Source organism: Anguilla rostrata, chromosome 10, assembly GCF_018555375.3.
Source record: "Anguilla rostrata isolate EN2019 chromosome 10, ASM1855537v3, whole genome shotgun sequence".
NCBI classification, from domain to species: Eukaryota; Metazoa; Chordata; class Actinopteri; order Anguilliformes; family Anguillidae; genus Anguilla; species Anguilla rostrata.
The window spans coordinates 27,146,190-27,171,807 of record NC_057942.1 but is presented as its reverse complement, the minus strand read 5'-3'; the positions used below and the strand labels follow the sequence as shown (position 1 = coordinate 27,171,807).

Sequence of the window (25,618 nt, the reverse complement as noted above, 5' to 3'; positions counted from 1 at the left end):
GGGAGAGGGCAAGTATGTGGTCCGGTACGTGATCCAGATGAGGGAGCGGCTAGAGCACATTACATCACTGGCCCAGGACAACATGAAGAGGGTACAAAAGAGCCAGAAAACATGGTATGACCGCAAGGCCAGAGACCGAGTTTTTGAGCCAGGTCAGCAGGTGTTGCTGTTACTGCCTACTCATGACAGCAAGCTCCTGGCGAAATGGCATGGGCCATACGAGATTACCCAGAAGACGGGCCCAGTGACCTACGAGGTCTTCATGCCGGAGAGGGGTAAGAAGAAACAAACATTTCATGTGAATTTGCTTAAAGAGTTTCACCGCAGATCAGAACCAGTGAAGAACCAGCTGTTTGTCTGGGCTGTGGGTGAAGAGGAGGAGTCTGCAGAGCAGTATTTTCCAACCGACTGCAGCCCACAGCCAGTGGATCTTTCACACGTAGAACTACCACAGCGGGAGCAACTGAGCAGCCTGCTGGATCCAGAAGTCTTTCAAGAAAAACCTGGCTACACCACCCTGGTCACCCACAACATTCCTCTGAAGGAAGATGCACCGGTGAGGCAGAAGTGCTACCGAATCCCAGCGCAACTGCTGCCAGTTCTTCAGCAGGAGATCGAGATCATGAAGTCGCTGGGAGTCTTTGAGAATTCTACAAGTGAGTGGTGCAGCCCAATGGTTTTAGTGCCTAATAAGGATGGGACAATTAGGTTTTGCATAGATTTCCGACAGATAAATGCCCTCTCCAAATTTGATCCCTACCCTATACCTGGCATAGATGATCTGATTGAACAGTTGGGAAACGCCAAATTCATATCCACCCTTGACCTCAGTAAAGGTTACTGGCAGGTGCCACTCAGCAGGCAGGTAAAGGAGCTGACCGCATTCAGAACACCTTATGGCTTGTATCATTTCACTGTGATGCCATTCGGTGTCCAGGGGGCGCCAGCAACTTTTCAGAGGTTGATGGATAGGTTGTTGCAGGACACCAGAGACTTCTCAGCCGCATACCTGGATGATGTTGTGATCTTCAGTAAGACCTGGGAGGATCATCTGCACCACTTTCATCAGGTATTGCAGCGGATTAAGTCGGCTGGGCTGACAATCAACCCGCAGAAATGTGCCCTGGCCAGGAAAGAGGTTCAGTATCTGTGCTATGTCATTGGTGAGGGGAAAATCCGTCTGCAGCTGTGAAAAGTGGACGCAATCCAGTCCTGCAGTTCGTCCACGACCAAACGGAAGGTGAGATCATTCCTTGGGTTGGTGGGCTGGTACAGAAAGTTCATCCCTAACTTTTCCTCCAGAGTGGCTGTTCTTACAGACCTCACTGAGAATTCTGCCCCAAACCAAGTTCTGTGGACGTAGGAGTGTGACCGTGCCTTCCGGGACCTCAGGCAAGCGCTGTGTGCTGACACCGTTCTTCAGAGCCCAGACTTCCAGAGACCCTTCATCCTGCAGACGGATGCCTCAGGGGTGGGGCTTGGAGCGGTTCTGCTGCAGGGAGAGGAGGGGGAGCTCAGACCTGTGGCTTTCCTGAGTCGCAAGATGTTCCCGAGGGAGACCAGATGCTCAACGGTGGAAAAAGAGTGTCTCGCTGTTAAGTGGGCACTTGACTCTCTCCGTTACTACCTCCTGGGGCGACACTTCACGCTGGAGACAGATCATCAAGCATTGCAGTGGCTTCACAAGATGCGGGACTCCAACGCTCGCGTCACCAGATGGTACTTGTCTATCCAGCTATTTGACTTTACGGTTCGCTACAGGACGGGGGCCACAAACCAAGTGGCGGATTTTCTTTCACGCATCCTGCAGGATGCTTGAGTCAAGGACTTATGGACGGTTTGCTAGGTACCCTCACTGATTGGAGTGGACCTGGTTTTTTTTGTTTGCAGGACGTTCTTCCCTTTCAGAAGGGGAAGGAAATGTGACAGAGCTATGTCTCCATTACAAACTTTTAACAGCAACATAGACAGTGCTAAGCATTTCAGAGCATTTTAAAAATGGAAGAAGCACACCGACAATTATTTCTTAATGCCGTTTTCATAATGAATTGCTATGATCCTGTCTGTGTACTGGCATTTCCAGCAAATGGTGCCGTCAATGTGTTGTCAAACATCTGAAAACACAAGACAAAGCATATTAGTGTTTACATTGCTATTGGGGTGGCCAACTAATAGTGCATGCAACGCTATGTGTTTGTGCGTTTCACACTACCATTGTGCGGCTCGTTTGAATCTGGTATCACTATGTGTTTGTGCATTTGGACTGCATTTATATAGCGCTTTTATCCAAAGCGCTTTACAATTGATGCCTCTCATTCGCCAGAGCAGTTAGGGGTTAGGTGTCTTGCTCAAGGACACTTCGACATGCTCAGGGCGGGGTTTGAACCGGCAACCCTCCGACTGCCAGACAATCGGTCTTACCTCCTGAGCTATGTCGCCCCATGTCTTACCTCTTCAGCTATGTCGCCCCATTTAACATTAATACAGTGTGCTCATAGAGATCACGTTTATAACTGTGTATTAGCATGTCATGTTATCTTTATGCTGGCATTTAAATCATGTTTGAAATGTTGCTAACTTTAGAAACTTTAGAAATTAATCAGAGGAGTTCTTACCGTGTGATGTAGCATGCTTCCTGGTTGCGTCATCACATTGGGGCAAAAGGACGCGGCGCAACTTCCTACAAGTTTTTGTAGTTTTTAGTTGCCGCCAGTTTGATTGGGACTGTCTGTTATTCCCGGGGTTGTGTAGTTTATGGTAAATAAAGGGGTTTATGATGTACCTAAAGTATTTAAATGAAATGTATTGATTATCTAAATGGGTTAATTATTGATTGGATTTGTTATGGGTAATTTCAAGCTGTTGTAGAACTTTATTGGTATTAGAGGTAATTGGTAGGGTCCAAGGGAGGAGAAGCTATTTAAGCCCAGCTACCACCATCATTATGGGTTGGTTTGTTGTTGGGTACAGACTGGTCCAAGTCAGGGCGGTGTATTGGTATTATTATTATTATTATTATTGAACCTTTCAAACGTAGTTACATGTTACTTTCTTTTTGTTTTGCAAGTCTTTTTGTTTGTGTATTTTTATTATTATTTCACTTTTGCTCACTGTAAATGCTGGCATTCTTTTCTCCACCTGTCTAGAAGATAATAAATCTCACTTTGCATCTTAATTTTTGGTCGACATCATTGGTTTTCCACCACCGTAAGGCCTGTCCTCTCACACCTATAAAAAAGAAAACTTGGTTAGTTTTAGTATGACGCTTTCTCAGTAAAAAACAAACAAAAACAAAAAATACATGATACCGGACAAAACATTGCGGTAGAACGAAAATAATAACCTGACAGGCAGGATCTCATTATTATAATTTTATTTGAACATCAGCATGAACAATAGTGAAATGTATACACCAAACTGAATAAATGCAATACTGTAGTCTATAAAACACAGTAAACGGTCAAAAAAGGAACAAAATGTTAAGTACAAACATGTCCCGCCTCACTTACGAAGCCAACTCGCTTTAATGTAATAGGAAGGACATAAGAATGTTAAAGGAGTAACCAACACCCTGTACCCTAGCAGGTCTACTGCACAGTTATCGCTGTAAAGGATACCAGAAACTTTAAAGTGAAGTGCCAAGGGCTACTGTAATGTATGAAGTGGTAGGTCTCTGTTTGATACATTCACTGTACTAAATGGCTGTTTCATCTCAGGGCTTCCCGTGGCTAAAATGAACTTGTTGAATACAGAGACTGAAGGACTGGCTATGGACTTGGTGAACAGAAAGCCTTCAGATATGAACTTGGATAACATAAAAACAGAAGATCTTGATGATCTACTGATTCAGGACCGGAGTGAAAGCTGGGGAACAGCTTTGTCAGGTTCCCATTATGTGGGAAAATCAATTATCAATTATTCCAAAATCAAATTGTATTTGGTTAATCTGTGTGAATACATATACTTCCTGGGTGAAGGGCGCAAGCCAAATGAGTGTGTATGTAAGTCCTTAAACTTTTGGCAAGCAGGTGACCTGAGGCTGCTCTTTAAATGGTTGCTTCAGATTTTCCACGGGCCGCAGCGCACTCCTACTTTTATTGGCAGCGAATTGGTCTTGTTTTTATGTTTTTTGATCTAATGTGATTGGACAATTCTCATAGCTATCTTTCATGTTCACACCGGCCATTAATATTCTACGGATGCGCGACTGTCATTCCTGCTCCTTAGCTAGCTGACCCGTACTTTCAGGAGATGGCAACTTCAAGTGGAACCACGGAAAACAAAGAAAATTCGGTTATTTCCTTACAACAACGCCCTTTCACAAAGCGTTCGCTGGAAGAAAAAAAGAGAATAAAGGAGCTTGGACCGGACCGACCCGATTTACAAATTTAGCAGCAGGCAAGTGATCAAGGACAAGCCTACACGCGGGGCTTCTCCCGCTCTTGTTATAACAAACGGAGTTGGCTAGCTGGATGTGGCCTAAGTAATGCGTTTTATTTTTTTCCCTGTTTGCTATTTCAAGGTGTCGGCACCGAAGCGTTGTGGACAACGACGGGGGTACAAGACCTATAACATCTTTCTGAAAAATGCAAACGGCACGAAAGTAGCCGCAGTCATCTAGACAATAGTATGAGAATAATTTTTTTTTTGGCAGGCTTAGCATTGCTGAACAGCTAGATGAAGGCTACAGGGCATAAGAAGGTACAACGAAGAGGTGACAAAATCGGCACATCCTGTCCAGAATAATAGACTTTGTGAAATTTTGTGGAGCCTTTGAGTTGGCTTTGCGTGGCCATGAAGAGAGTGAGAGCTCCGATAATCCTGGGATATTCCGTGGGTTGGTGAATTTTGTTGTCTCCTTTAAACTTCAGCATTCACATATTCACATTTTGTCCAGCAGATGGCTCTATAAATGACCTTGGAGTTAGCTAATATGTTACTGCTCTTTTTATGATTTCATAGAATGTAACAGTGGCAGTAAAATGACTTTAGTAGTTCCATATTTAGAAATTGAGCTGTTGCCTGTTGGAAACTTTTTGTCATCTCTAAATATTATTTTATATAATAAGGAGGGCAAAATATGTTCAAGTAGTGCTACTGGCCAGTGTTTAGGCAACATTACAGTGTGTTGTGTTGTTTTAGTTTTTTAATTTTTTTTTTTTTTCTGAGCTATGAAGTGCTGCTTCAGTTTGTTTGTCCCCCCCCAAAAAACTGCGCCCCCCCAAAAAATTTTATCACCAGCCGCCAATGTTCACATACAAAGAAATGCTCCTTTTCAAAAGCTTCTGAAAACGCTTTCAGCTCAATGGAAATGATGCATAATGAATAATGACTTTTTCTTGCCTATGTACAAAGAGCAGATTGATTGCATAGGGCGATTTTGCAATATCAATACCATCACTGTAATTTTAGCAGTTTTTTGACTTGTTGCAGACAGGTATTGGATTATGAAATACCATAATCATCAACCTGGAATGTCATTTTCAGCCCTCCTTTGAGGAAGATGACTGCCTTGTTATTTCTTTTGTGATCTGTAGTGCTTTTACGGATCAAGATGGGGTGTTTTGTATAACAGCTTGAGTGAGTCTAAGCTTAATAATGCTGTAGGTATTATAGTACTGTCATAATTTAAGAGAATGCTATTTTTAAACGCTGGTGTCTGATTTCATGGCCACGGATGTTAAGGGATGAAATGACTAATAGGCTTTTCACAGTTGTCTCTATTTTTATTTACAGGCCCCAGTTGTTAATGGCGTGTTTTACTTTTTTGCCATATTTTCACAGTATTTTTAACACTGTAGTGCAGTTTGAGCAATGTAAATGAGGGGCGGGAATTACATTTAGCCCCAGGCCAAAATATGACCAAACAGATGGCAGACAGACCAGACCATAATTCTAATCATCCGTATTTTCTAAATTGCCCATAATTTTAGCTCATAATTTGAACTTCAAAACGACTGTATGCACCTGTCAAATATATTTCATTAATAATAATTAGAATTTAATTTTTCATTGTACATTGTCACTTTTTAAATAGATTAAATTATGGCTAGTCCTATATTTTGTTCTGTGCAATTTTTATAACACCATGCAAGAACCTACTCCAAGCTTGGCAGCTTGAAAACTAAATTCTGAAACAAAAGGTTGACTATGAAAATCTCAAATCTGAAACAGGGAAGATATGAATTCATCCTACTGTCGTTCTTTTATACTAGACCAGTGCTTTATATGCAATAACGGTCGCAGTTCCAAAACACTTTTATCTGAGACACCATTACAGATAAAGTTTCAATGTTTTGTTTCCATGAAAGTCAGACACAACGCAGAGCATTAAAGATTTAACTCTGCTATTCTCAGAGCAGAAATACCCTTGTAAGTTGGATCGCTCATCAAGAAAAGTCAATGGCAGTGTCATTGGCAGTTGTACAGAATTTTACATATGGCATCAAACCATAGGTTTTCAATTAGGTTATCCAATTTTTCTCTTTCTGATGAGAAAGTTTTTTCCATCACATAAGGTTTTCCATCACTGCTGCTTGGTGAAAGAAAAAAAAAAACATTTTATGTAAATTGCCAAAATAATTATGTAAGCATTTTGGTCTACAAAAGTGCAGCACCAAATCTGGACAATAGTGGCAATCCGAGCATTTCAGGATGCTTTCAGCATAAAATGGCTTAATATCAGTGTCTTTCTATTGTAGCTATTAGAACTTATGTTTTTGATTGCAGTCTTTAAAAATATATATTTCACATATTCATAGAACAATTTCAAATAATTTGGATACTTTACACAATATACAGATAATGCATGTTATTTAAATTAGTAAACAAATAATAAAAAAAACATTTATTTTCAATATACTTTTTATGGATAATATTTTGACTCTAACATTTCCCTTTTATACTTTATTTTATATTATAGTGTGTATATTGATGAATGGCATACTTTGTTTTGATACATTTTCCCAACCCATTTTTGTCCCTAGAATTCTGATTTACAAATGCAAGGTGCAAAACATGACACTGTACAACTCTATCTTGCTTACTGTGCTAAATTGTCCAATTTGTGTTTGTGAATTGATTTTATTCTTAGAATTTGGATGATGTAACAGAACATACAGAGGATCATGGATATTTGAATAGGAACATAAACATGTATACACAACTTTTTTCCCATGAACTCCATGTATTCTCCATGAGCTGACTGAGAATCCATAGAGTTGTGCACAATAATTGGCGATTTCCAGTATCAATATCATGACAACAGTTCATGCTAAATGCTAAATAATAATGTTTGATTCAGTCAGGGGTGTTCCCTAGCCTTCATTCACAATTCTTGCAACATACTGCCTTCCTGTGGCCAGTTTTCAGAATTGCAATTTAAACATGATCCCTTAGTATTCCAGATACCTGTTAGTCATAACAAATGTAGAAACAGCATGTTTATTATTTAGGTCTACATGATTTACATGTCATTTTCCAGCATTGGACAAGCCTGTCACATAGATAAACATGTTCACTGAGAAAATGGCTCCAAATTGTTTCAAAACTAATTCTTTGGCAGTTTTCCCCTGAAAAAATAAACTTCCATTACTTTTCCCAACAAGTGAGAATCTACGTTCCCTGAATTTAGATAAATAATTAGGGAGAACTTTATATGAAAGGCGATATGGAGATGGTAGGTAATGCAGAGCGTGATTGTGTGAGTATATTTCTGAATGCACTTTTGATTTCCCAGTCCACACTGGTTGGTTTACAGAGACTCTTCTGCCTTGATGAGGCACTTCTACAAAGCTCACAATATTAAAACTGAATATTATAACATTAAAAGCACAATATCTAAACATGTAAAACTATTGGATGAATTGTTTTCACCTCATTGTACAGTACTTTTTATATGAGGACTAAAGATGTTTCACTGATAGAAAATATACAGTACTGTGCAAAAGTCTTAGGCACCTGTAAAAAAAAATGCTGTACAGCTAAGGTGCTTTCAAAAATAATGAAATGAAATGTTATAAATATCAAAAAAATAATATAAAGAGCAGTAAACAGTTAAAAACTAAATAAAATCAATGTTTGGTGTGACTACCCTTCGCCTTTAAAACTACATGAATTATCTTAGGTACACTGTCCTGCAGTTTTATAAGAAAATCGGCTGGTACGTTGTTCCAAGCATTTTGGAGAATTTGTCACAGTTCTTCTGCAGATTTTGGCTGTTTCGCTTGCTTCTGGCTCTCCAGGTAATCCCAGAGACCCATGATCAAGTTTTTATCCGAAAAGTAGTCTATTACTTAAAAATACAAAGACGTATCTGTAAAATTTCATTTTTTGGAAAATTCATGTTTGGAAATCTCAAATTTGCTCTTTTCTACTGACACACTAATGCAGAAAACAAAAAAATAAACACCTAAGACCAAATATATACTATATATTATATTTTAAAATCTAGGGTGCCTAAGACTTTTGCACAGTACTGTATTGGCTTATTTCTTTATGTTCCATCTGTTTTACATGTGATTATAACTGTGATAGGGTGAACACAGAACAAGAACAAACAAATCTCAGATTTATTTGAAAACATTTTTTTTCCAATGAACCGAGGAAGGACAGCACTCCTATATTGGTGACCTCCAGTTGATATGTAACAGTACAGTCAACTGAATATAAACCACAGATGTAATATTTTGTTTCATCTATAGGTAAATATGGTGCAGTAGGCCCTCTCTCACAGCTCTCTGTTGCGTCGTGGGATTATGATCTTGCGATAGGTGCGTCTCTCAGAGATATTGCGCTTGACTTTCACTATGGGGGGTGGGGCCAACTCCAGGTTCAGGGAGGGGCTGGAATGGGACTTCTTCAGGCCAGCTTCCTCTTCCTCTGTGTCTACGTACAGCTCCTCATCGAAACGCTCAAGCTCCACAGCCCTCACTGCACCGCCAATGTGTCCACCAAGGCCCTTCCACACCTCTAGCATCTGCTTATACACCTCATACCGACTCTTCTGGAGAGAGGGAGAAAGAAAAGGGAACTCAGATGGATAGAGCCACTTCATCACACAAGCATAGGATAAACCATAAATTAAAGTTATAAATACAGACCCACTGATAACACTGATAACATGAAACACATAAACATCCCTTCATGCATGTACGAAGACACACACAGTCACACAGTTCACATACACAGCAGGCTATACCGGTTATAGAGTATTAATATAGCAGAGTATTAGCAGTGATTGTTTTTTTCCAATTGTGTTTTTTAAATCTTAGTTTTATAAATTGTTAAATCCTTCAGTGAAGCTCAACTCTGACTTCTTGTCAGTGAAAATGCACATTCTGAAACTGCTGCTTTATTGCTAAGGAATTACTGACAATTCAATCACATGGCTAATGATTAAAAAGCAATGACCTAAAAGAATTAATGGAATGACTGACTGTACTACACATGACAGCTTCAGAGATACTACCCAGGGACAGATCCAAGACATGACCCCCACACATGGCCCTTAGGGGCAGTCCCAAAGGATGACCTCTAGCTATGGTCCTTAGGGACAGTCTTAAGGGATGACCCCCAAGGGACCATCCATAGGCAGGAACTGAAGGGATGACCCCCAGGATTGGTCCTTAGGGATGGTTAGATGTACTGTAATTCCCCCAGTCTGACCTCGTGCAGCAGATACTCCTCCCTCTGTCGGCGCTCCTCAAGCTCGCGGGCCTTGGCCCTTCGGCCCTCAAGCACAGACTGCTGCAGGAAGGTCAGGTCAGTTGAGAAAGAGTCCAGCATGCGGGAGTGAGACTGGAGCTGCTTCTCCTGCAAGGACATCAACACCAGTCAGTGCTCTACACACATTAATACAAGAACTCAGACAAGAGTTTTCAACATCAGTCAAACTTCAGCTACTGCATTCTAAGGCTGCGTTCACACCAGACATGTTTTAAAAGCAGGAAGCACCTTTTTTCAAAATATTTTCAATGAGTCTTAAAGGCATACTATGCAATTTTTCAGCCCTTCTAGACTCTGTATTTGTAAATAAAGAAGTCTCCTCCATTCTCAACCCCACGCACATCTCTCTTGAGGACACATCCACGAGCGCAACAAGCAAAATGTCAAGCAAAGAGGTGAGTTGCTCAGAGATATTGAAGATAGCATTTTTAGCAACATGAATGATTCCGTATAGGTTGTAACAGTAATTTGACAGTGTGATCTTTACGGAGCATGTGGGAACATCGTACGGAAGTTGCTCTGTAGTGCTGTTGCAGCTATTTTGTGTTTTTCCTCATTCTGTGTTTAGCTATTCTATACATTTAGTTTAGAATTTGGATGTAAACACAGAATCGTGTGTGGAATAAGAAAAATTAGCAGGCCATAGGTAGACACAGTTGAGGACAAAAGTTTACATACACCTTAGCCTCGTGAGCCTGTCTCTTGTTTCACTTCGTTCAACAGAGCCTGGTCGATGCTTGACGTTCTAGGCATAACCAATCAGAGTGCAGAGGGGCGGCGCTCCAAATGTGGTGACAATTTTGGCCCACAGACTGTATGTTTTGGCCAGGCATGGTCTGAAACATGCACTGGAGAAACATTACCGGAGGCAGTGTTGTGCAAGTTCACACTTCACAAGAGCAAGCTCAAAGTTCAGTTCACACAGATTAAAATGAACTAGTTCACGTTCATAGTTCACAATGGGACAGGCAGTTCGATTAACCAATAGGGAAGCTGCCGCTTCGGGAAGCGAGGCTCCTCCCTTTTGCCCCTGAAAGTACATGCGTTCATCCAGACTACATACACCTAGGCTAAAGACATTCAAACTCAATTTTTCACAACTCCACACATTTCATGTTCCCATACCATTTCCTATGTTAAGTCAATTAGGGTATCTACTTTATTTCCGTAAGAGGTCATTTCAAAATAATAGCTTAGAGACAGATTTATTTCAGCTTTTATGTGCTATATCAGATTTTCAGTGGGTCAAAAGTTTACATATACTTTGTTAGCATTTAGTGGTGGCATTGCCTTTTAATTACTTAACTTGAATCAAATGCTTGGGGTAGCCTTCCACAAGCTTTTTTTGCCTATTCCTCCTGATGGAACTGGTGTAACTCAGTCAGGATTGTCGGCCTCCTTGCTCAGACATGCTTTTTCACTTCAGTCCACAAATTTCTATGGGATTCAGGTCAGGGCTTTGTGATGGCCACTCCAATACTTTAACTTTGTTTCACTTTCACTTTAAGCCATTTTGTTACAACTTTGGAGGTAAGATATGATCACTGTCCTGCTGGAAGACCAAGTTGCGAGCAAGTTTTAAATTTCTATCTGATGTCTTGAGGTGTTGCTTCAGTATTTTTAGATAGTCCTCCTTCCTCATGATGCCATCTATTTTCTGAATTGCACCAGTCCCTTTTCCAGCAAAACACCCCCACAACATGATGCTGCCACACCCATGCTTCACAGTTGGGATGGTGTTCTTTGGATTAAAAGCCTCACCCTTTTTCCTCCATATATAGTGCTTATCATTATGGTCAAACAGTTCAATTTTTGTTTAATCTGACCAGAGAACACTCCCCCAAAAGTCTTTGTCCTGGTGATCACCTGCAAACTTCATTCTGGCTGTTTTATGCTGGTCTTGGTGTAGGGGCTTCGTCCTTGTGCGACAGCCTTTCAGGCCATGGGGATGTAGGATTCTCTTAATGGTGGATGTAGATACTTTGGTACCTGATGCCTCCAACTCCTTCACCAGTTCCTTTGTTGTCTTGGGGTTCAGTTGAGCCTTTCGGACCAAAGTTTGTTCAGTCCCAGGAGTTAATTTGAGCTTCCTTCCTGAATGATGCAGTGTCTGTGTGGTCCCAAAATTTTTATATTTGCATACAATTGTTTGTACAAATGCTTGTGGTACCTTCATGTGTTTGGAAATTGCTCCTAAGGAGGAACCGGACTTGTGGAGGTCCACAGTTTTTTTTTCTGAGGCTGAGTTTCCTGGATTTTCTCATGGTATCAAGGGCAAAAAGGCAGTGGCTCTAAAGGTAGATATATATACAGTACATGTTTGTTATATATACAGTATATATATATATACTGTTTTCCAACTACCTTCAGTATGCAGTTATTGTGTGTCGCTTTGGATAAATGTGTCTGGAAAATAAAATGTAATCTAATATTACATTGTTATATTTCTGAAATATAGCATTAAAATGAATACATTGAAAGTTCAGCAAATATTAATTTAGTGTAATTTTCTACAATTCAATGGAAATACTACAACATGATTAGAAAGTTTGTTAGCTTTGTTAGTGAAGTTAGCTACATGCAGCTAGATAGTATGCATGCTGTATCAAATTCAGCTCCCCTGATTAAAATAAATGTCTACATCTAGCTGTCTAATGTAACTATCTACAAGCAATGTTACTTACAGGTCCAACAGAAAACAGGTAAACTCCACATCACTTTTCATCCCCTTGGTGAATCCAGCTGATGCCGCCAAGGGGAAAAAAATTTGGTTGACGCTACTTTTTCAACTCTGTCAGCTTGTCTTTTTTCTTAGCTGTATCTAGGCTTCTTAGCATCTGCCATTGCAGCAGCTATCAAGCAACAAACGCTGGAATCGGATCCCAAACCACAGGCTCTATAGCCAAGCTCACCCCTTGCCAAACAGAAAAGAGCACCATGGCCAGAAACGTCCCAGACACATGTTGTAATAACAACTACAAGTTACACGAATTTGGTGAAAATGCATGAAGACTAAAATTGGCAGTGCATCATAGATGTACCTTAGCATAGTTATTTTACAATATTTTCAAGCAAGAAATTCTGCATAGTATGCCTTTAAGCATTTTTTGATGCTGCTTTTGCACGACCTGTACAAACACATGAAAATAGAGGTGATATGATTCTGGGCAATAAAGAAGATGGAAGAGAAGTTGGTCATTTCAGTTTCTGCCCATTCAAAGTTGTACAAGTTCACAAATCTTGACTACCTTGACAAAAATAAGTGGTCCAAAATCACAGCGAGAAATTAGGGCCATGATGTAGATGGTTAGTGCTTCTCGCGTTTCCAAGTCGATAAAATGCATACAGTGTGAACCCAACCTAGGAGTGCATTACTTTGACCAGCATTAATAGTGTGCTACCATCATCAGATGTAGGTGTTAATCAGTCTCTACTTAGTAAAACTAGTTTTGAGCTCTTTTATTCCTGCTGAATAAGCTCTTTTATTCCTGCTGAAAATGTCAGTGTATGTATGGTTGTAGTGAATTTGTATATACTACTAAAGTCTACTGAACTTCTTGCATCTTATGGCATGGCTGTATATCTGTATAACTGTATATCTCTGTAAATAGCATGTTTGCATATTTTTCATATTATTGTGTGTGTGTATGCTATTTGTGTGTCTTGCAGTTATTTAATCTATGCATCACTGTTCAGCTTGGAGAATAAAAAAAGATCTATAAACAAAGTATTATCGGTGTATTTCCCAATATGGTATTTTTGTATTTGATGCACCCCTTGTGTGAACAGTACCAGAGTAAGTGCCGACTGCATGGCAGGTAAGATGGGTCTGCTGAACCTCTTCTGTGATCCCACAGCAGCAGGGAATGGAGGAGATGAGTACAGGGCTGATACCAGGTTTATCCTGTTGATCCAGGAGCTCATATGCTCTAGTGTGCTGCAGAATAAGCACAAACACACAGGAATGCTGCAGCTACAAATACAGGTAATGAACAAAAAACTGGAAGCACAACAACGTTTCAAAAATATAGGGTTTTTGTGGTTCTGCAATGTTATGTTCAGAAAGTGAAACTACCCAGATGATTAGTTAGAGGACAGAAATCCCTCTGAGGCTCAGTCATTATGTGCTTACACAATTTTTAAAACCAAAATGAAATACAAAATGTTGAGGATGCATGTACTGAAAGTAAGAGAATTGTGAGTTAATTTGAAGACAGAACAAACTTTCTTCATTAATTTTACAGATCATGGTCAGGATCATGGTGAATGATGCCATCCTGTGATCACAAATATATGTTTGGTATGCAGAGTGTTGAAATTTTTAATATATACAGTAATGCATTCAGAGAACATGCAAGCAATTAAGGTGTAAATCTGAAACATATGTCCAGAATTTTAACTCAAATGTAGAGGGTGAATGGGGCATGGTTATTTTCATGAACTGTTATCATGATACACTGCTGGAAACGTAAGTGCTTTTGAATGATAATTTCTTTAGTTTGTGCTCTTGCATGTGTGAATGTTTGTGTGTGAGTGGGCCAATCATATGCTTTTTAGTTTTAATGACCTTTATTGAAATAAGTGAGATGATTGGCCCTCTCTAATAATTTTAATATTGCTTGAAACTCAGCGCTGGTGCCTCTGACAGTAAAACAGTGTTTTTCCAAAGTCTACAATAATAAATTTGTCAAGGGCAGGAGTAGTCTTTCTAACTTTCAACCGCCATTTTGTTTAAAATGGAAACTTTCTTTGGGGATTTTTATGAAAATAAACAAGAAAGACCAAAGTCAACGCTAGCGTTTAGTGATAATAACTATACAACACTTAGGAATACGTGTTTATGTTGGCCAAACATGCAAGGCTCTCCACCTATGCATCAACATGTGTGATGGAACAATTAAAGCTATCAAGCTGAAGATATTCGTACAGACATACAATTTCTTATTCGGCTAATAAAATGGCATTAAGGACAATACAGCAAGATTTTTTTTTTTTAAAGGATAATGACAAATCATCATTAAATCCTCTTGGTTCCACAGTTTCTAACTCACATATCGAATATTCTTCTTGTTTTTTGACAATGTGAACCCCCCAACTCCCCCCACATTGTGAGATCTGGACTTGTTCAAAGAGCAACAAAGAGTGCAGCCCATGTTTGGTTTGATACAGTGTCTAGCAATAGCATAGTCTGGGTTCCTGTTTCAAATAGCAGCTTTGTGCTCTGCTATGTTTTACCAACCTAAGGGGCACCACAAATGCATTTAAGCATGTATTCATGTGTGGTAGAACAATTAATGAACCTTTTAATTTGGTACCGTTCCATATCAACTATTCTGTGCTACTGTATGAATTTAACCAAATTTAACATAGATTTATCATCTCGTAAATTCGCATCTGGCTATGAATTACAGTCTACGTAATGGGGATATTATTGTCTCAACAATAAATAAATAAATGTAAATGTTACATTTATTTATTTATTTTTGAGACAAAATTCCCCCATGCTCTGTAGTTGACTGTAGTTGACTTCATCATCTAGCAGTCAGCCTTGTCTTATTATCTTCATAGCTAAGAAACCTACATACAAGTCTATCAAGTTAACTATCGCACCAGTAAACTGTACGTACGCAAAAGAATGTGCCGAAGTACACAATAATGTGACAGCCTTGTATCCAATAAGGGGTTGATATGTCCGAATGACACCCACACTGGAAACAAAGTGTGTGCACATCTACTGTCCTGGTAATTAAACTGGCTGCTTCCTGGAACACTAACAGTTTGCGATTCCAGCTGCCGGTGTGTTATTGTGAGCTTGGCTTTAAATATAAAGATGCTAACTAGTATGGGGGAATTTTGTCTCAAAAATAAATAAATAAATGTAACATTTACATTTATTTATTTATTGTTGAGACAATAATATCCCCATTACGTAGACTGTAATTGAACAGCTTCACTTCCAAAGTTCCATTGAACAATTAACTAAAAATCAATTTTATGTGTTAGTGCTATTGGCTGTAATCAATAAAGGCTAACTACACACCAGCAATTGCTTTGTGTAAGTTTGATAATCACTGCAGTGTAGTTCACACAAACTACAATTTTGTGAGAAATATGTTGTCAAGCTTACATGCACACACTGCTGTCTACATTCTAGTGCACCATTTTGCCCTCCCTAAAGCAATCAACGTTAGGAAATGAAAGCGTCATTATTTCGATCCAGCACTCAAACATTTTCTTAGCTTTTTACTCATTATTCAGCTGGGGATTGCAACATTAGCCACTTAGCACAACAATAACTAGATAACATTAGCTGGCCTAGTTAGGAACCCGTCTGATTAAGAACCTATTGCTTGTTAGCTAGCCAATAGCCAGCCCATTAACAGTTGCATTGACATACTGTGTGTGTGTGTGTGTTTCTGCATGTGTATTGTTTCACAAGCTGCATTTTTATGTGGGCATATCATTGACAGAGTTAAGGCAACAAACCACCTTTAAATGTATATCTTTCCAACTATTTTATAGTTAGTCACCTTTATTAGTGGGTCTATGATGCCATGAGGGATGTGAGGATGACTAGAATAGGCTGTTTCTCCTCTCTGGCTGCTGTAGGCTGTGCCTGTTCCCTCCCAGAACAGGGGGGCCTACAGGACAGCAGGGGCCTGATGTACAGGCATGTTTACCAGAAGCTGAACAGCAACTAGCTGAGATGCTGCCCATTGCTTTCAAGGCCATTCAGGCCTTTTATAAAAGCACAGCCTGCTGTCCCTTACGGGGCGAGACTTTGTGGAATGCTGACAATGTGCATCTGGCTCACTTCAACCTTTAAAACCTGCTAAAAGCTTATTCTCTCTGTCTTTGTGGGGAATATCCCTTTTTCTGTTTTGTAGTACCCAGATTTTGATATTTTCTAGTTTACTGTGTTTTCTTTGATTTGCTGTTTCTTTTTTTAAGCAGAAGGCCAATTCTTCAGTCCAGCTGGATGTTTCTTGCTCAGTCTCTGCCCCACACAGTGGTTCCTGCTGGCACTGTGCCACATATAAAGGAATAAGGCCACTAAATGGGACAAGGAGGCAAATTCAATTCAAATTTTCCAGCTGTGGGTGTGTGTCAGGATCAGAGGTGGAAAATCCATGTTCAGAAATTAGAATTCACTCCCAGTATCTTGTTCCAATAACCTGGAATTGCTAATTAACACAATTCTTCAGCCAGGAAGTAGAACTAATTACTGCAATCAACTGGCTGAGTTCATGGGTTGAACAAACACATGGCAAGATTTTTACATTCTGACCCCTGGACCTTCCACCTCTGGTCAGGATGAACTAATTTAATTTGCACAACCCAGGATCGACTGCCCATTTTAGTAAACAGGAATGTTTGTCAAGTCAGGATCTGGCCCATGGCCTACAACCACAGTGGACAGTAGTACATACACATAAATCACAACATACACACTGTCAAGCACCATGGAGGACTGTAAATACGAATATGAACATAAATAATGAAGCATATAAAAACTGCCACATAAACCAAGGGATGCAAACACAGTCAATAGACACAACATTATTCATTTACTAATTTGTTTTGTCACTGTCTCATGCGGCGTCTTGCATTTCATTTATAGAAGTGGGTAAACTGGGTACAATACTTGTATTTATTCTGGGTTTATGCAGCTGCACATAATTTGCTTCTGGAAAAGAGCACAACTACTAGGGGCCTGTGAATCTTCTAGGTCTTTTCTGACCATTTTATACTGTACACTGTCTGTAATATATCCTACATGAGAAAATTTTACTGGGGTTTACTGCACGCATGCATGCAAACACACACACACATACAGTGCTCACATGCATGCACACGTAAGCAGTTAAAGACACACAGCTACATACATTTTCACGCACGTGCACGCTGTACTTACGATGCCTGGAAGAGGAAGACTCGCCAGTCAGCCGTTTGCAGGCGGAAGACGTGTGGCCTCTTTGTATAGTCATCAGCCCTTTCAGCCAAGGCATGGTGCACACTGACTACCTCTGCTGAGTTCTGCCACTCTATGTTGTATTCATCCTGCGGGAGTGAGGGATGGATGGATGGATGGATGATGTGAGGACAGGAACAGGGGTGGAGTATGCAGAATTGAGTGCGATAGTTTTAGGTTTAGTGAGACAGGGTCTTCAGAGTTATCACTTAAACACTGGGTTCTACAGATTGCAGCTTTGAAGGAATACTGTGACATATTGAGTCACATGGATATTTTTTTGGATTGAGGAGGTAATGGAGAGATGGGGAAATTAAGTTTGATAAATTGATGAGGGGAAAGAAGATAACACAAATCTAAACCACAAAATTAGAATTTTTATAATGCTGATAATGGTGTAAAACCCTCTATCCCCTTATTATTGCCTGTGAACACCTCAGTCTCACTGGTTATCTTGTATATGGAGCTGGCCTCCATTTCAGAATTAACAAATAGCCTGTGCATAAACATATACTGTTGTCCATAAAAATGTCTCTGTATCTAGGAATTGTAAAAATAGAGGCTATTTCTGTACCAATCAGCTAATATTGGATGTGAACAAAAACTGGGGGCTGAACCTAGAATTTACACTGAATCTTTCTGCAAAAATTGCAAACATTGTTTTTTTTTCTTTGTGTTTGCAGCTAATCGGGCACATTATATCTCACTGCAACTTGATTCTAAAATTAAGCCTGTTGGGTTGTCAGGGTGTCTACACGCTGTCATGAGAAATGTGTTAAAAATACACAGTACACAGATATTAGAAACTTTTCTACTTTAACTAAAATGCATCATGAGGTAATGACCAACTGATGCCTACCTCCAGGAAAATGGGTTTTGTCACAAAAATATCAAAAAAAGAGGAAGCTATCAAATGTGTGCTTAAATACAACAAAAATATGCAAGAACGTGTACAGGAATCCACATTTATACAGCAAATTATCAGAAGACTGTTGTGTCAGAATGTATTCATTCTTGACAGAGAAATGAAAGTGAGAAAGAGTAGCTTTAGCTAGATAGCTATAGTGCTATAATATCTATTTTAGCTTGAGCACTATAGAAAAGCTTTTACCTTCTGCAGGTACAGCACCATTCCTTTCAACACAGCATAGAAGGTCTTCCAGCTACGCTTCCCCCAGGGAGCTAGGAAAAGCACATTCAGATATAACAAGGTATATTTATCAAATCTTCTCTCCCCACAATTTTTTTGGAGGGTTTCCCCCTCACAACAGAAAGAAGATTCGTGAGAAATAGTGTAAATGTCATATAAAATAACTTATTGTTGGGCTGCTGGGTGGCTCATTCAGGTAAGACACCATGCTCTGGTGCATGGATGAGCCCCACAAGTTGCAGATTGAATTCGGACCACCCAGGCCACATACTGTGGCTGGTTGCTCCACGGGGAGACACAAAATTCCCGATTGTATTGCCCAGGACACAGGAAGGTTCAGTTGGTTGGGGGGTCCACATTTTATTGCATGCTAGCAACACCTGTTGGGTCATCACTAATAAATTATTCAACAAACATTGAATTGTTTAGTCTGTGACAAGATTGGAAATAATCACACTGATTCCCGTTTAAAAAGTATATATACTAATACTAATTCCTCTGAATTATTTTTTTGTTCTTACAGTTATAAAATCCATCTATTTGGCCCTCCTCACTGGCTACCATGCTGTTTGGGGCCAGGTGTGAAAGGTTTTCTATCAGGAAACTTATATATTTGAACAGTTAACCACTTAAGTAGCAGCCCCCTTTTTAAGAAAAGCCTGAAAATGACACAGCCAAAATAAAATGGTTACTATTCTTGAACAGTTTTGACAGTTCACCTTGGTCTCTTCTAAAAGGTAATCCTTGGATTTTTTACTCAAAATATCACTGAAGAAAAAGTAACAGAAGCTCAAACACAGTGGAAGTGGAAGTTTGCTTCTCACCTAAAAGATTTTTTTGAGTGGATACAGATGGTTGTGGCTGTGCCTGGTGGGCTTAGAAACACAATGTAGCCACAGCCACAACACTGGACAAATCCTTGTTCAGATTTGATGACAATACCACCAAACATGAGCATTTTGTATTGCTTTTTCAGAGCTTTGTTGAGGCAGGATTCCAAAAATTCCATTTAGAGACTACAGAAAGACACTTGGTAAACAAATGATATTATGGTTGTTTAGATGTGTAAAAATGTAGTTATTGTATACCATATACTTTTTGAAAGAAATGTGTCACCCTCCCCCTAACTCTCCATCTCCTTCTCACCCTCCCAACCCCACCCCACCCTCACTCCACCCCACCCACACCTCCCTCTCCTTACAACCTCAGGCAGCAGCAGAATATAAACACATTTGTAATCTAGTTCATTAATCCATTTATTTAAGTTCATTGATTGAAGTTTTTGTCAAATACCCACCCCCATCAACATATCAATATATTCCCAATTCTCAATATTCTCAAAATATTTTGATTTTTATTCAGTGTGCCTACTCCTTATTTATGAGAGTACTGAATAACAATACAAATATTTTAAGGATGTATTTAGATGCTCACTGATATGAAATGAGATCAAGTCAAGATCAGTGAATCAGTCAAGATCAGTGAATTTGCCCTCTGCTGTGAATTTAAAGCTGTTTTCACTGTCCTAGGAATTATTCACTCAGATGAGTGAGTTCTTCTAAGGCCTCCAAATGCCGAGTCTGTTAAGACTTGGCCATTGAAAAATTAAATTTTGCAGTAAAAAAGCCTTTATAGGCAAGTCTCAGGACTCATTGAGACTCATGAGCAACATTTTCAGCATGCGGACTGAAAAAGTTGTGGTTTGTTTACACAGGAGAAACAAGTTATGAAAATCGAACAACCGATACTCCATTAGAAATGTCATTTCATTATCTAAATTCTTCTCAGTCATCACTATAATAGCCTGCCACTGGCTGGCAGTGTACTGGGCAGAAGTTATACTGGCCATGTTGAGACGTTGCAGGTCACGTTGGCTATACTGAGGGGCTACTCGTCCAGTACTGGTCAGAGAAGCTTATAGGTGGGCTTGTTTTGGTCCAGAGAATCTATTCAAAGTGAAGATAACATTTTTTATGTTTATAGTACTTTTGGTGTGTATGCACAGATGAAACGGACAACAATGATAATTCCTCTGGAGAATGTCTAAGCAAACACTGGACATTCTATCGAGGTTTCTCTGAGTTGGTACGTTTTTGGGACTAAAAATGACTGGATTTTGTTCGCTGGATTCTTGCTATGACAAGCATATTGACTTTTTCATGATTTGTGTTGTCTGTGGAGTTCCAAAATGTAAAGAAGGGGAGCCCCCAAGCTGGATCTACCACCCCACATGTTACAAAATAAGGAACCATTTTTAGTGCAGTTTTAGCGCTGTCAAATGGTGTATCGTGTGACCAGACTAACTGAAAATTTCACTGTAAAAAAACAGAATGAATACAAATAAACCCACTCCGCCCATGCTACTTAAGGGGTTAAATGATATGTAATGCAATTATTTTGGTTTGGCACTGAATGAATCTGCTTCATGTACTTCTGTGCATGCACCACCATGCACTAACCTTTCAAAACCCCCAGTACAGAAAACAGATTCAAACACCAGGTAGAAACTGGGGTGGAAGAGGGTGAGCAGCAATTTTTAGAGCAATAATTATTTGAGCAACAATTCTTGAGCAGCAGCAACAGAGTTTACAAAGCGCAGCACAGGCAACGTGCACCATGAGAGAAGTCTGACCGCCAATTTAAAAGGCGCTCCATTAGTGATGTGTGCATGTAACAGATTGAGTATGAGAACATGCAATGATGTGTGTATGGGATTGGCTGAGTATGAGAAAAAGTACTTACTGCAGCAAGAGTTTTCTGACCAAACTTGCTATGTGCATTTGATGCGTGATGCATATTTGTACAGTAAAAATTCATAACTAGAGCTTTGTGAAATAGGGGTTGCACTTGAACAAGGTTTGCAAAAACAACTATTTGTAAAATAGGGTTCATACATGTGCAATCCATAATATAACAGGCCCCTTGTTTGTGAGTGTCATAAGCACATGCAGTGCCAAACAAAGTTCAAACTATTTTTACTAATACTGATTTGAAAATATAATTAATTATGGCACTACACTTATTCTATGTCCAGGTGCACAAATGTGTTTGCGTATGTGTATGTGTGTGTGTGTGCATGCGTGTGTATGTGTGTGAGTTTGAGTGTATTTATGTGTGTGCATGCATGTGCATCCATCCACACATATAACGTGTCATTGTTTCTGACTCACTGCGTTTGCCATCTATGTCAGCGTGCGCCTTGCGTGTCAGGAAGCCCTGTTTGTAGACCATGGCTTTCTTGTCATGAGGCAGATCCTGGAAGGGGTTGCTCTTTGAGCGGAGTAGTGGGTCTGCTTTTTCATCTTGTTGTAACACTGAGCTCTTCAGTTCTTCCTCATCACTACAGAGGGGAAAATAGAGAGCGCTGAGATGAAAGTGGATTGCATAAAAGAGAGCAAGAGGAGCAGTCTTAACAATATTGAAAATGTGATAGTGCTCACAGGCAGTATAGAATTTTACTGTAACTCTATGAACTGGCAGCTGGCTATGAGATGCCTCCAAGAGTTTGCTAGAATAACTCAGCATTATAGAAAGCAGAAAGCTGTAGTGACCTAGGGGTTCAAACTCTCTGTTTTCTGGCCCATTCAGCCAGTTACAACAAATTTACAACCAAGAAATTGGCTTCAGTGAAAAATCTTCCAAAAATGAAATAGGCTAACTCAAGGTTAGCTAGTTTTAGAAATTTTGTATCCAGCCATTCAAAATGATTAACCAGTATTAATCATTATCTGTTGTGTTCTATCCTCCTATCCTTCCTTCTATCCAATGTATATAGGGCCTCTAGGAGGCACTGCTAGATAATTAGTGTCAAGATGATGACGTCTAAGAGAAAGCAGAGTTCAAGATGGAAAGCGCATGTTACAAGGCCCACATTTGGAAGTAAATTCTTGTGTAAAGATATTTGCTGTGACTTATTACTTTATTATTTGTATGCTTAGTTCCCAGGGTCTCAGTTACATCCACAAACAAGGCATTCTTGTTACTGGATAGGGCCCCTTATCCCACATCTACTTTGTTCCTATGATAAAGCTTCACAAAAGTACGCAATGCACATCACCCTGGAAACATTCATTTGCAGGATATAGAGTCAGAAAGCAAAAGGCGAGTAGTTGGAGGACACACTCTATCCTCCAAAGAGCCAGACCAGACTTGGTTCAGTAACTCACACTGCCCATTCCAGAGGTTCATTCTTTATGCCGTTGTACAGATCCTGAAAGACAAGAGACATAGTCACCAAGGAAATAATTCTTCCTTCACCACTCACCATTACCCGAAAGTGAAATGCCAGAACCTGACCTGTTCACTTTAATATCTTAATTTATTTTTACACTACAGTCAACATGATTCATTTTGCGAGAAGAGTGAAAATAACAATTATTTTGGGAATGAAAACAGAATAAACAAATGCAGACATTAAGGCTTGGTTTAATATCCAGGCCTTAATGTAGCCAAACTTTGGCTACATTTAGACTGTCATGATTAACTGACAGATCTTATTTGTATTGGTGTCGGGGAAGTGAGGTAAAATATGTTTATGTTCTGAATTCCGCAGTTTTAACTGCTAACACCTTTGTTTAATGTTCGGCACTCAGAATACCGAACCCAAGTGAATCAGCAGTTAGAACACAGTTATCCAATATATAAAATATATTTACTTTATTTAATTAGGTAATTATTATTAAAGATATCAACTATCAATTAAATCACCAATTTTTTAAAAATAATCAGAGCAACATGTTGGATCCTTGATGAACACCTCAGAAACAGATAGATTAAAATAAATAAATTTCAGTTACAGTGAGAATTCAACGTCTAATCTAAAGGCAAAGGTCAACAACCTTAAAGGACCATACCAGTGTTACTATATGTCATTGTCCATTTTCAACATCGGCCACATAGTTTACATAAACCTCGACCATTTTTCCCAAAATTGCTTTATTTTTGAGATATCATGTTTGTTTACGTTTTGTCCAGACAGACGTCATTCACTGTCATTCATGTTGAAACGGTGTGGAAAAACACTCTACGAGACTTGAAAGTTGCTAGGTATAGGTAATTCACCCTTTTGAAAACTACGCCGTTTATTTTATCTAAAATGACTGTATTACTCTAATACAAGCCATTCAAATTAGCGCATAATATCAAGTTCAAGAGCGTCTCATTTAGGCATACGCCGGCCTCAATAACAAGCACAAGCATCGAGGTCAACAATTGACTGAAAGTTACACCTCAGACTTGTGTCTTTACCGCTTCCTGGTTACAAAGTCCAATCAGAGCCAGCCAGAGACATTTTGGCCAGTGTGATGTAGCCAAGGAAACGTGTTCTTTGCGCAGAAACTACAAACAGAGGGTGCTTGCTATTGTACTCTGTAGTCTGTGTAAACACAGACTACAGAGTACAATAGCAATAACACAGACTAAAACCTGCATTATATGCCTTTTACTTGCACTAGTGTTGTGCCTTTCCTCTGCTGGTCTGGGAATGTCGTTAACCAGGTCTGACACTATTGCTCATATTAATCAGGTGAATGCACTTGCTCTCCTATATTGTAAGTCACTCCAGATAACAGCACCTGGTAAATTGTGTTTGCTACACTTTGAATGTTTCAATTCACCCCAACTTAAAGACACAACATGGTTAAAATTGCATTTCACTGCTACATTCATTTTCCCCAGTTTCCCTATGCAGAGTCATGTTGCATCACATCCTGTGACATGGATCAAGCTGCGTGACTTGGAACTGGAGTGCCTTCCCCTTTTCCAAAACAACTCCTACGGATTTCGCCCCAGAAACCAGAATGCATTCAGACAACTGAAGCATTTCAGAGGACTCAAGAAAGGCTGTAACTCTGGGCATATAGCAACAATAACATTTACAACTAAATGGTGTTAATAGTTAATGTGTTGACTGGTTGCTGTAAATGTGTGTTTTAACCATTTGCCATAGTTTTTAATATACGTCCGTTTATGTTATCTCTCAACCTAGATTTCTAAGCCCTCTAGACATCTAGATTCCATCTAGATTTGGGTTCACTGGGGCATCAAGCATAGAAAAGACCTTGCACGTGATCTTAAATACAAACCGGTCATTACACGGCATATTGTTCTCAAAGAACATTGATAACCATACCTGTTTGGCACAGTTCATGTGCTATTGTTTAATCACTAGCTCCAGGTAGTTCCAAACCTCCTTCCATTTTAGTCTTTGGTCCCCACTCAACACGCACATTCAACACGCTGCACAACCCCACACACAGGAGAACATGTAACTCATGAGCTTCACTGGTATTATGTCTGTACTGAAGGCTCAAGAGACAGGTGATAGAAGAAAATGATAGTTTGCATCAATGGAGATTACTTTACCTTCAGTAGATTCTTACAGAAATGTTCCCCTTCATTCATACCATCCAAGTTGGACACAAAGGTGGAAATGGACATGGATTTCCCCACATTCTGGATAAAGACACAGACATGCACATCTGTTTTCACACACACCATTTGTGGCCTGCTCCATTGTACAGTTTTCACTATGAAGCCATTGATTAAATTTCATGAATTAAATTCCAAAAAGGCCATAGAGATGAACACATTCCCAAAGGTCAAAATCCAATATGGCTGAAAAATGTTTGATAAACAAAAAATGTGTTAAAAATCGAATGTATTGTTGACAGCACATAATCTGTCGCCACACATTTTCGCAATGTGTCCAAGTTTTCCTTTTTTAAAAAATGTGCATATTATATGGTACACATTATCCTGGACAGGACAAT

General features: G+C 39.6%; 1 protein-coding gene across 2 annotated transcripts in view; it reads right to left on the bottom strand.

The window, feature by feature from the left end:
- Positions 1-7,038: 7,038 nt before the first annotated feature.
- LOC135233105 (PH and SEC7 domain-containing protein 4-like) overlaps positions 7,039-25,618 on the bottom strand; it is a 42,824-nt gene continuing 24,244 nt past the window's right edge. For both annotated transcript variants that reach the window (XM_064296300.1, XM_064296301.1), the window contains exons 9-16: positions 25,212-25,301; positions 23,015-23,058; positions 22,019-22,188; positions 18,810-18,880; positions 17,642-17,787; positions 13,519-13,663; positions 9,667-9,813; positions 7,039-9,004 (exon numbers count right to left, since the gene is read on the bottom strand). In XM_064296300.1, coding sequence (XP_064152370.1) covers positions 8,729-9,004; positions 9,667-9,813; positions 13,519-13,663; positions 17,642-17,787; positions 18,810-18,880; positions 22,019-22,188; positions 23,015-23,058; positions 25,212-25,301 — 1,089 coding nt within the window. In that variant the 3' untranslated portion in view covers positions 7,039-8,728. The remainder of the gene's footprint in view (positions 9,005-9,666; positions 9,814-13,518; positions 13,664-17,641; positions 17,788-18,809; positions 18,881-22,018; positions 22,189-23,014; positions 23,059-25,211; positions 25,302-25,618) is intronic.